This window comes from Meleagris gallopavo, chromosome 27, assembly GCF_000146605.3.
Source record: "Meleagris gallopavo isolate NT-WF06-2002-E0010 breed Aviagen turkey brand Nicholas breeding stock chromosome 27, Turkey_5.1, whole genome shotgun sequence".
In the NCBI taxonomy this organism is placed as follows: domain Eukaryota; kingdom Metazoa; phylum Chordata; class Aves; order Galliformes; family Phasianidae; genus Meleagris; species Meleagris gallopavo.
In genome coordinates this window covers 978,610-990,450 of record NC_015037.2, presented here as the reverse complement: position 1 = coordinate 990,450, position 11,841 = coordinate 978,610, and the positions used below count along the sequence as shown (strand labels likewise).

General features: G+C 46.3%; 1 protein-coding gene across 2 annotated transcripts in view; it reads right to left on the bottom strand.

Annotated features, from left to right (window-relative positions):
• The window catches only part of ASH1L (ASH1 like histone lysine methyltransferase), a 35,059-nt gene that overhangs the window by 9,039 nt on the left and 14,179 nt on the right, over positions 1-11,841 (bottom strand). For both annotated transcript variants that reach the window (XM_010723937.3, XM_019623127.2), the window contains exons 4-12: positions 10,168-10,906; positions 8,943-9,128; positions 6,381-6,475; positions 3,528-3,601; positions 2,494-2,539; positions 2,200-2,308; positions 1,902-2,108; positions 813-959; positions 93-201 (exon numbers count right to left, since the gene is read on the bottom strand). In XM_010723937.3, coding sequence (XP_010722239.1) covers positions 93-201; positions 813-959; positions 1,902-2,108; positions 2,200-2,308; positions 2,494-2,539; positions 3,528-3,601; positions 6,381-6,475; positions 8,943-9,128; positions 10,168-10,906 — 1,712 coding nt within the window. The remainder of the gene's footprint in view (positions 1-92; positions 202-812; positions 960-1,901; positions 2,109-2,199; positions 2,309-2,493; positions 2,540-3,527; positions 3,602-6,380; positions 6,476-8,942; positions 9,129-10,167; positions 10,907-11,841) is intronic.

Below are 11,841 nucleotides of genomic sequence, written 5' to 3'. Positions count from 1 at the left end.
TTTTGTTAATCATTTTTGTTAATCATGTTGATTTTGTTAATTACTCTGCTGGCACGGAGAGCTTTCTCAAGGTTTTGCATTGTGCTCCCTACCTGCTTTTCAACATTAAATGAGTGGAAGTTGTAGTCGTAGGTCAGTTCGGTACCAGCAGGCATATCTTTAAGTGCATACAATCCAATCCGGTAAACACCATTAACAGACCTGGAGAAAAAAATATGTACAATTAAATATTCCTAATAATCAAAAAGAAATTGGCCTTAGTCCACACAGTGGAAGTGCTGGAGAGAGGAAACAGTGCTATGCCACGCTCAGGCTTGTTCTCCATTTGTTTTGTTCCCACTGCTCTCTTTGACAACAAACTTGGAAAGCCAAAACCAAAGGAGAGCTGTGCTACGAGAGCAGGAAGCTGTGCTTCACACAGAGAACTTACAACCTGCACCAGCTGCTGTGCAGCACCTCTTATCAGCTGCCAGGATTCAGGCCCTCGCCACTTTCAGCTTTCACTGAACGCTGTATCTCATTTCACAACGTGCTTTGAGATTTATTGTCTCTCCAGTTCTCTCTTTTTTGTGTGTGTGTGTTGGGTTTTAATATTTGAAACTCAATTACTGCTGCTTTCAACTACTACAATTACCTGAGAACCAAAAGCTTCCTTGCTTGCTACAGCTACTTCCCTTCTGCAACGTATGACAATACATATTTTTTACACTGTTGAACCAAATTCCCCTATTTTTACCCCAGATTCCCTGGTTATCTCCATCTTAGCCACCTGCATCCCAGCCTCCCAGTAAATAGAACAGAATTTTTCTTACCATTTCTGCATCTCACAGTTTGGATTACAGCTGTGGTTGATGAAACGAGCCTCGTTGCCCATGCGGTAACTATCTATCACCATTCCACTGTCCAAATTCAGGCAGTAATGATCACTGTGGTTATGGTACTGCTCAATCATCCGGTTCCTACGAAGCAACACAGGAAAGTTATTTGTGATCCTCTCCTTCCTGCTGCAAAGCAAACAGGGAGGAACACAGTGACAGCATATTCAAGAATTCCGAGAGGTTCTGAAGGAAAAGCAGTTGTGATTTCTCTGCGTTGCAGAACTGCACACCTCGAGGTGGAGGAGAAGCATTCTAACACCTATTCTTACAAGTCAAGGCCACTGGCAGAGCTTGGATTAGAATTTAGAAATTCGCTCCCTTTTGGGTTCTGCAGACTGTGTGTATGCATTTCACCTCGATAACCTGTGCATGGAAAGAAAATGCAGGCACACATTCCTTGGTGTGTGCATGGATGCGTCTGCACAACAACCAGCTCCTCCCCTCCCCTGCCTGCAGTGGGACACAACGTCCATGCATTCCAGCTGAGCAAGAGAGCGACAGTGGGCAAAGATTCAGCGGTGCCAGCAGTTATCCCTGCACGAGGGGATCCTGTTTGCATCTGATGGAGCTCTCTGAGCAGCAAGGATGTCTCTCCAGTGTAAATTATCCTGCGATGTTACGTACTTAACGAGACTGTGATATCTTTCTGTAATTATTGATGCTCCCCCTTGCTCTTTTGCCTTCACACCTCTCTGCAGTATCTGCTTTCTCTTCCTGTCCCGTTCTGACCCCGTGATTCTGTTCTGCACACCTCAGATTCACGTTCACAGCACTGGCACCGACAGAGAGATGGGGCAGATGTCGCATTCCACAGAATGACCACTCCTCTCTACCTGGCTGTGAGAAAGATGGTTGGGCAGAAAAGCTGAATTCTAAGCCTTCCTTCTGGTGCCAGTGACCCAAAAAGCATTTTCTCTTCTGTATTCTCCCATTCGTTTCTGTCAAAGGATTTCCCAACAATGGCAACGGATGCTAAATTCATCTACTGAGCTTCCCACACAAGCAGCAAATAGATTTTTCTACCTGAATTCTTGCTCACTAACAACTTCTCCCAGGTATTCGATGATGAACTGTCCTGCTTTCAGGGGCTCTTTGGTGCGGATACCCCAACCCTTCTCCTCAGCCCGGAACCTCTCCAAGCACTGCACCCATTCGTGCCTCTGGATCCGTTGGTTACAGCACTGCTCACCACAAGGGCAGGTGTTTGGTGAACACTCAGCGAAGATCATCCTAAAATTCAGAATGAAGAAGCGTAAGGAAGGTAACGATATACTTTTTACGTGAACCAATGCACAGCACAGTGGGTCAGCCCAGCCCCGACCTGTTAAGGCAATCCTCCATGCAGCCCTTGCCATTCTCATCATCTGGTTTCTTGCAGTTACAGGTAGTGGCTTCGTAGCCAGAGAGAGGTTTGACATCCACGTAGACATCTGGAGAGGCAGGGAAGAAAGAAGGAGATGGGGATTCCTTCCAGGTAAATACAACAGCCATTTACCTACACAGCTTTCAGTACAGTTACACACAGTGAGCAGAGAAGGAGGAAGTTTCTCTGCTAGGATGAAGAGCATGACGGAATTCCAGTTGCACATTTTAGTAACAGTAAGATTTTACTTACTGGAGCGGATTTTTTTATAAAGTGGGACATCTGGCTTTTTATACAGCTGGAAAAGAAAAAGAGAGAAAAATAAGAGACTGTATAACTGCATCTGATATTCAACAGAACCAGGGACGTGATGCCCCGTCTGTACGTAAAGGTTTTGCAATCACTGCTGTTGTACAAAGCAACACATTCTGGACAAACAAGGCCGCTCTGTATGGCTGTCAATACTTTGGGTAGCCATGGGAAATGTCAAAGAAATGGACTGCATTTATTACCCGTGCAACATTGATTAGATAAGAGGGGCAGATCGCTTTCAATACAGGTCCCCAGCTGAAACGGCAGCAGCTCTCGGGACTTTGAGACCACAGTGTGGAGTTTTAAAGGGGACTGAAGCAGCAGCAGCCATCTGGGGAGGTGCTTTGCTCACTGATGTCCCATGTCTCAGAGCACTGCCCTGCAGCACGGCTGGGGACAGCTGCACCTCCCAGCACTCAGTGCTGTGTTAAATCGCTCGGTGGAAATTTCTCAGGGGAAAAAAAAACCAACAAAAAAACCCACCCCAAACCTATTTTTAGGTTTGCCCATATTTAAAACACTTGAAAAAGAATGCGACCGTTCAACACTTTCTCTTCTTTCCTCAGTACGAAAATTTCAGCTTGCAAAGTGAAAAATAAATTCCACTCTGCTGGGAGCCCTCCAAGAAAAATAAGGCCCGAAATTTCTCCGTGCTGTTGGCAGTACATCTGAATTCTCCCGAGGCATGTCTAAAACAAGATCAGTGCAGAAAGCAGGCATGCTACCAAAATAAAAGCCTGCAGCACAATTAGTGACTTCTCTGGCAGAAACCTATAGGGTTGCTGTTTTGCAAGAGATGGAATAATGGAAACTATTCACATGAAAGACGTAAATAAATCCTTTCTTCATCACCCAGTGGCAGCAATAAGAATATCCAGCAATACACAGAATATATAAACATGGCTCTCATGCAGAAATCCTGCTATTTTCTTTCCAACCATAATCTTGGCAAGCAGTAACTTTTTATCTTGTACCTGATTGTGTTTCCACTGCCAGAGGATGTCGTAAGGCAGCTGGAAGTCAATTCTCTTTTGTCTGAGATACTTTCCTGAAACAAAAAGGTTTGTAAGTTGCACACACTCATAGGCACAGATCCCCCAGGGGCACCAGGATTGCTGCCAGGCACACGGCCAACGTTCTGATAGGGCCTCTCAGTGTCTGCAAGGCAGCAGAACAGCAGACTCTTCCGAGAAGGTTTTGTGTGTCAGTGACGAGCACAGGAAGGAGCCACCATCTTGTGATCCTTGCATTCTGCTCCGTTTTCAGTGAGGTCTGAAGTGTTACGGAAAGCAGGTAGGCTTGCTGAGTTGGGCGTACAAAGGAGCTGCTCCTGCTCAGTCGCTGAGCACTAAAGGTGTCCTTCAACTCTACCAATTACAACTAAGCTCTTAAGAGCTGTGCTGGGAACCCTTCAGGTGCTCATCCAGGAGACCCTGAAGGCGAGTTACAGGGCAGGAAACAACTGCCAGAACCCAGCAGCTCTGTGCCATGCTGCACAGCAGTTACCAGTGAGCAGAAATCCCCAGCAAAGGAAACGCCTTCCCGCACACAAGCAAGATGATTTAGCACAGAGACCAAATATGCACGCAAGAATTCTGTATGCATGATTCACACGAGGTGGTAAATCACAATATTGTGCTCGGAGAAACCAAATCAGTTTTGGAAACAGTTTCCAAGCCTGTTCGTGCAGCCTTCACCAATGAACGAATTCAGACTTGACAAGGACATTCCTGACTGCTTCAGAAGAGGATCTGTATTTTCAGCAATGACTGGAACTCTTTTTAGACAGGAGTTACTGCCGTCACTGTAAACCTTGATGTATTTTAAAACTCTCTGTCACCCCAAACTCTTTGCAAAAGAAGGAAACTGACTCGTTAAATGCTTCGTTTATGTAAGGCCTGAGGCTTGACACAAAGTGCTGGGTTACTTCTAGCTAAGATTAAAACGTTCTCTTATCATTTATTGGAGCACTGCTGTCACAGTGCAGCAGGAGAGGAATGACTGGAGCTGAGGTGACAGTTCCTCCTCTGATTTTCCCAGGTTTTCTAAATCCTTCCTCAGTAATCCGTGGCTTCATGACAATTCACACCCCTCCCCATTGGAATGCCCCCCCCCCGGAAAATAGAAACGGTGATGTTTTCCCTACAATGCACTCCTAAATTACTTATTTTCAAAGCTTTATTCATCCATAGCAGGTTCCAGGAAAGAGCTAAATCTGCTGGGAATTTGCTTTCACTTCTATGACCTCACCGAGCGAAACAAAAGGTTCTTTCAAGTGCCCTGGCAGAGTGCCTGCAGAGTGTGCTACGTCCTCCCAGCCCTCCCCAAGCAGCCACCAGCACAGCTATCTGGCACAGCCCTAAACCTGTAACTCTGCTCTGTAGTGAGCTACTCTTCAGCTGCCCAACACACAGCAATTAAAGCAGGCTTATCTTTATGGCAGAAGCTTGTTTGTGTCTGCTAGCACAAACAAACTTGAGGTCACGGCCCTGTGAAAAGAGAGCAGGATTGCTGCAAACCAAACCTGAGCATCCTGACAGATGGTTCAGTCCTGCAACAGAGTTATATGACCTAATTCAAGAAAGAACTGAGAAAGGTCATGTTCTTGAGGATCCCAATTAACACCTTCAGCTCTGGAACCTGTTTCTGAAAGGCTTTACTGATTCACACATGTCCATTTGTATTTATGTTTTTCATTCTTCCTCGTTTTTTCTCATTTGAAGACAGACATCATTAAGTGCATGGGCACAAGGGGGGATTTATTACTGCTTGCTTAGCATTTGAGATTGAAGAAATTGGACTAATTGGACTGTTTGTGAGGGTGGGTGGTGATAGGACAAGGGGGAATGGTTTGAAACTGAGACAGGGGAGGTTTAGGTTGGATGTTAGGAGGAAGTTTTTCAGCCAGAGGGTGGGGAGGCACTGGAACAGGTTGCCCAAGGAGGCTGTGGATCCCCATCCCTGCAGGCATTCGAGGCCAGGCTGGATGTGGCTCTGGGCAGCCTGGGCTGCTGGTTGGTGACCTGCACACAGCAAAGGGTTGGAACTGATGGCCATCGTGGTCCTTTGCAACCCAGGCCGTTCTATGAGCCTATGATTCTATGAGTCAATGATTCCATGGGTCCCTATGGTGCCCTGTGGGTCCCTACGGCACCCTATAGGGTTTTATGGCACCCTGTGGGTTCTCAGGGCAGCCTGGGCCGCTGGTTGGTGACCTGCACACAGCAGGGGGTTGGAATGAGATGAGCATTGTGATCCTTTTCAACCCAGGCCATTCTATGAGTCAGTGATTCTATGGGTCCTAATGGCACCCTGTGGGTCCCTATGGCACCGTGGGTCCCTAAGGCACCCTATAGGGTCTTATGGCACCCTGTGGGTTCTCAGGGCGGCCTGGGCTGCTGGTTGGCGACCTGCACACAGCAGGGGGTTGGAACCAGATGAGCACTGTGCTCCTTTCCAACCCAGGCCATCCTGTGATTCTATGATAATCATCTCTGGCTGTCCGACTGCAATATTAGCTTAGACTGTCATACTGCTTTCATGCTGAAGCACTACAGCACTTAAAGCACGCTTAAAGCCAAGCTGATCTCGGAAAATAAAACATGAGAACGAAGGACAAACAGCACAAAAGAAACCTCTGGAGTCAAACTCCTATGCTGAAAAACACAGAAGCATGAGTATGACCTCTGATGAAATTAATATGCTGAAAGATATCATTACTTTAACGATGCGATAAAACAAAAGGGAGAGAGGCAAAAAGTCCAAACAGAGTAACTCAGTGTCACCCGAGAGTGACGTTTGTTTTTTAAAACATGTGAAGTACCCACCGACATGAATTGGGGCTGGAAACAACCCGTGCTCGTGCTCTCCAGGAGTGTATTCCAGCTTCTCCTTCTTCAGCTGGATGAGGCGGCTCTTCGGACTGGGGGTAACAGGAGAAACATTTCAGTCGCACACAAAAAATGTATCATCTGTTGCAAGCAGGCCAATATCTAGAACATCAGGCAGCAGAATGATAAAAGGAATGGCCAAAAGAAGTCATTTCCAGGCTGTCTGCCAAAGAGGCTTATCGTATCCATTTGACTCCTTCCCCATAACATCAGGCAACACCTAACGGGACACCGCCAGTATTAAACTCCTGGTGTGTGATAGGTTGGAAGTGACCCAGGTTACGAGAGTAAGCTCCCATGTTGTCTGTTTAGCTCTTTGAGGTGTCGTACACATACAGTGCCCACCTTCCTAACAAACATTCTGGGTCTTTTCCTTCGGTAGGGTGTCCACCAATGAAGAACAGAGATCAGAGAGTCCTTGTACAGGAGGAACAACCAGGGCTGTGGACTGAGAGTGGCTGTATGGTCAGGGTGATGGCCAGTGACACAGCTCAGCACCTCTGCAAACGTTCTGGTCTATTCCACAGTGATAATAAGGCAACTACATTTTAGGCAGTGATAAGGAAGCCAAGGGGAACTGCTGAAATGAGGCTCTGCTGAACTAGATGCTGATATACTGTCCATGAAAGAGCTCTGCTTTTAATGGCTAAGGCTCTGGTGCCTGAAGAAATACTTGCACCGAACCACACGCGCACACAAGGGCAGACACAGTAATGGGAAAGTTTATTATAAAAATGAAATGGGAATATCTAGGTAAAATGCATCCCAAAATGAACACCTTCGTTTGCCAAGGTACAAAGGGACTGCATCTGCAGATGGAGAGGTCAAGAAATGTGCTCCAGGCACAGAGCAGGGGTTCAAACACAGATCACCTATTTCCAATCGGGAGTTTCACGTCCCAGAACGTATCACCAGCACAGTGCTGCTGCTTTACATAAACAGAGTCACTTCCAAGTTCTGCCAAGCTGTCCTAACCAGAAAGCAGCACCATTTCCCCACATGAGAAAGGTCGCTGGTTTTGACATTATGACCCCGTTTACTGATGGCAGACATTTACTCCGTTTGCTTTGGCAAACACGCAGCTCCTTCACCCACCAGGAAAAAATGTTCATCTAGAGAGGATAAAAAAGGAACCCACACTTCTGCCCTTCCAAGTTGTGCTGCACTGAATCACTGAGGCTTGCAAGGAAAGTGACTTTGTGGCAACTGCTTTCAAGACCTGGAAAACAAGTTCTTACCAAGAGGCAATGGAAAAGCGTTGTGAAAAGGGAAAGAGTGAACCTCTGTTGCCAAGAGGCAGGCAAACCCCGAAAGCAGAGGCAAAGAGAAAAGGAAGAACATGCAATAGGAAGGTGTGACTAAATGCCAATCAGAAGAGCCCCTTTCACACCTGTATGTTCCATGTAAAGAAAATCACCAGAAATGTAAGTTGCCAGATAGTTCCCTACATGTATACAATATTCGTTTTTAATTGCTAATTTATTATTTCATTTCTTTGGCAAAATAGACTTTGTACTCCTCTAGCAAAGCCACTGCTGGGTAAACATAATGACTGCAGAGCACAATCTTCCTTTGTTCTTAAACCTGCAGCTCTGCGCAACCACACCTGGAACTCCTCAGCCAAAGGTGCAATTCCTGCAGTGGGAGGCTGAGGACTCTGGATAATTCGTGTGGTTCAAGTGTACCTGCAGACATGGTCACAAAAGCACATTTGGAAACAGAGGTAAAGCTGAAGCTGACTTCTGAAATCACTCCTTTCATTCTTATCTTATTTCATTCTCATCTGCAAGAAATTACGAAGTTTGAGCTGCAGTCACTGTGCTGTAATAAAATCTGTAGACCAAGGTAAGTCAGGGGGAAAATGATTTCTCTCTTTTTAATGTGTCAGACCGTAACAGAAGTGGAAATTCTTGACTTGCAACACAATGCTTCCAACAGCTGCAGGAATGTCACCTAACTACAAACAGAAATGGGCTGCTTGTCAGAAATGGGAGATGCCCACCTCCCAGCGCACACCACTGAGGCACTGCACTGCTGCTCCCAGCTGCACAGAGAAAGCAAAAGAGACAAACACACCAGACAGGGCAATGAGCAGGGCATACACCTGGAATTCTTTCCTAAAAAAGATAACCACTCATCAGCATTCAGCCCTTAAAAACAAAAAACCCAAGGGCCCTCGAATGCAGACACTGCACTTGGTGCCTGAACGCTGAGCCTCTGCCAGCACTTTTACTGCCACGACTGTTACTGTCAAACCAATGTCTCACATTCTTCAAGGCTGATCCTCAGAGACACTTTCGGACTGCTGGAGGCTGCCTTCTGACTTAAATCTTCACTGAATCAGATTCTGATAATTAGCATGCATGTTATTTTTCACAGGCTTTAATTAAGTTGATGGTTTTGGTTCAGCTATTTACTAGCCAGCTCTTACTGGCTTTGGTTGAGAGGAGACAGTTTCCACCAGAGTATCAGACAGAACTTTTCACTGCTATTACTTACTCTGCTGTTTTGTACACGTCAGAGTAGAGCCCTGCCTTCTGGTACTTCTTCTTTGGGGGCCGGGGGGCTTTCTTCTCACGCTGGGGAAGAGAGGGCAAAGGCTGCTGCTGTTGGGTGTTCTCAGGTTCAGGTGGTTTCCCAAGGGCATCCTGAGGACTGGGTGGTTCAGGTGGTGTCTCAGAAAAGCTGGAAAAAAAAGTAAAGATGATCTTACTAGATTGATATTTCTTACCATAAACATTTTCTTACCATATTTCATTACTCCTTTTTATGGTCAGCAGCACAAAACCCTCTAGGTTACAAAATTACTGGATGTCTCTGTAATTTAATAATGCAATTCAATGACCACGAGCAAGCAGTGGTTGAGCATCACCATAAGAAACAGAGATTTTTTTGCAGTAATATCACTACTCCCAATGTTCAGCCCTTGGAGCCTCAGTGAAGTAATTCACGAGGTGGTTTGTACTATTTGCTTTTGTACTCTAAAAATAGCAGGTGGCCAACCTTCACTTAGCTTCCAGGAGTCATGCAATGCATTCCTGGAGCGTGCAGCTCCAGCAACATTCTGCAAAGCTGAATGCCTAGACCTCAGCACTTGGTTGTGAAACACAGATGGATTGTTGTTTTTTAGAACTATTCGGAAAACTCGGGGAGGAAGAGCTCTGGAAGAGTTTGACCTCTTTGTTGTAGAGGTTTCTGGTGTTTCTTTACCAGGACTGCACCCTTCAGACAGGTGCATTCCGTACCTCCTACTCACTGTTTTGGTTTTACTCTTTTGCTGCATATCAGTTGATCTCGCCTGACATTCAGTGTTGCCTGTAATTGTTTCCCAAGCATATAAGTCACACTCTTAAGATTCCCACGGTGCTGTAGCTCTTACAGCTCCCCAGTCAGTGCATGACGCAAGGACTGTCTTTGCTAAAGTGCCTCATCAGTTTTCCTGTTACAAATCCATTAGGTGCATTCTTCACCAAGATGATGAGGAGTGTTTCACTTGAGACACATGCTCACAAAAACAAGCTTTACATTACCTGTGATTTTATCCCATTTAGGGGTGTGGTAAGCAGTAGCTCAGAAAGACCCCATGCGTTCTGAAAGCAAACCGAACTCCTCAGTGAAAACAAATGTAACGAGCAGAGCTGGAGAGCAGGATTCTTTGATGGGTTAAAATGCCTTAAACATCAACGATGATGAAAACGAAAGCAGGCAGTTCTAAGGGAATTACCTCTTACTGCTCTCCTGTTCATCTTCTGGCAGAGGTTTTTGTCGTTTCCTGGCCTGTTCCTCCGAGAGCCACCTCTTTCTCTTCCATCCTTTTCGGTGATCTGGATTCAAGTTTACGCTTTGCACCACAGCTTCAATCACATCAGTGATGGTATCAGGCCCGAGGTGTAAAGGACTGCTGCTTTCTTCCCTCTTATCTAACTCCTGACTGACCAGCCGAGCTGCCTGGAAGGCCTGCATGGACACAACAGCCTGCATTGGGTATTTCCTGGGCCTACCTGGCCTGCGTTTCACAAAATTATTCCCTGTCCGTGACTGCCTTTGCAGCTTTTTGGCTTTCAGAATCTTATTGACGTGGTCAAGATTTTTTTTTGTTGCCAAGATCTTGTTATAATTGCACATTTTTCTAGCTTGTCGCTGCATGGCTTCAACCACGCTTCTCTTGAGATGATGTGGGGAATAGCTGTTCGGTAATCTGTCTGACAGAAGCGAGATACTGTCACTGCAGGAGCTGCTTGGGATGGCTGGAGCAACGAGGCTGTCCTGCTTCCCCAGACTCCTCTCCCTGTTGTGGTTTCGAGCAGGACTAGCTGACGGTGGAACGGACACGTTCGCAATGACTGCTTCTATGCTTTTGTCCAAAGCAGCCTGGCCTTCGTGCTGCGCCATGCGCTGCAGCAAGCTGTCCACAGAATCATCAGCAGCTGTCAGCCTTGTCCCCCGCGTCGGCACTCCGATCACTGAAACACATCAGAGAAACAATCAAAGTTTGAAGTAAAATCCAACCCAGTGATGACAGAATTGATTGCAAGAAAGGTGGGGTTGGGCACAGCTAAGCCAAAATATCTGGACAAAGAGAAAGGCAAGTTTGCACAGGAAGTCAAGTGAGATCTCACTTTTAGATCTACTTCAGCCAGTGGGTCGTGGGCTGTGGACTGAAGAGCGTGTGCTGGGGTTACTGTTAAAGAGAAGACAACAGAACGTGTTTGTAAAAGGGCTTCTATTTTTTGGCAAGAAGGACATCGCGCATTAGCAGTCAAAGATGCAGCACAGAAAATTTACACTTATTACTTTCTGGTCCAACCCTGTTACTGCGGAGAGACGCATTCCTCATCAGTTTTCCAAAGCAATGAATTTGCAAGTGCAAGTGAAAACATTATTCTGAGAGTACAAACAATTTGAAGGAGGAAGAATCAGCATATCCGCTCCCAAAGCCCTTCTATGTACAACTTTCTTCCTACAGGGCTCAAAAAAGAAACAGCAACACGCTCGTGCAGTCACTGCTGTAAGCAGAACCAAACCACTTGGAAACCAAACAGCCTGAGCGACTCAAAGCACTGAAAGGATTTTCACTTTCAGCTTTCAGTTTTAGGTGGAGGAGTGAAGACAAACTTCCCTGTTTTCCAGTGGTCTTTACGCACACATTGGGGCAGAGCTGAAGGTTCCCCACAGAAACACCCCCTGCTCAGCACTGGGAGCAGCTGCACTGCCCACGAAAACTCCACAACATGACACATTCGGACACAGGGGCTGCCCACGAACCAGTGCTTCTGTTGGGAAAATGATCCCAAGGGATCAAACATCTGAACTCTGATCCCCAACAGCTGCAGCACTGCTCGTGTACTCCTGGACGGTAAGGAAGCAGCTCTATGTCAAATGCACCGAAATCCCACAC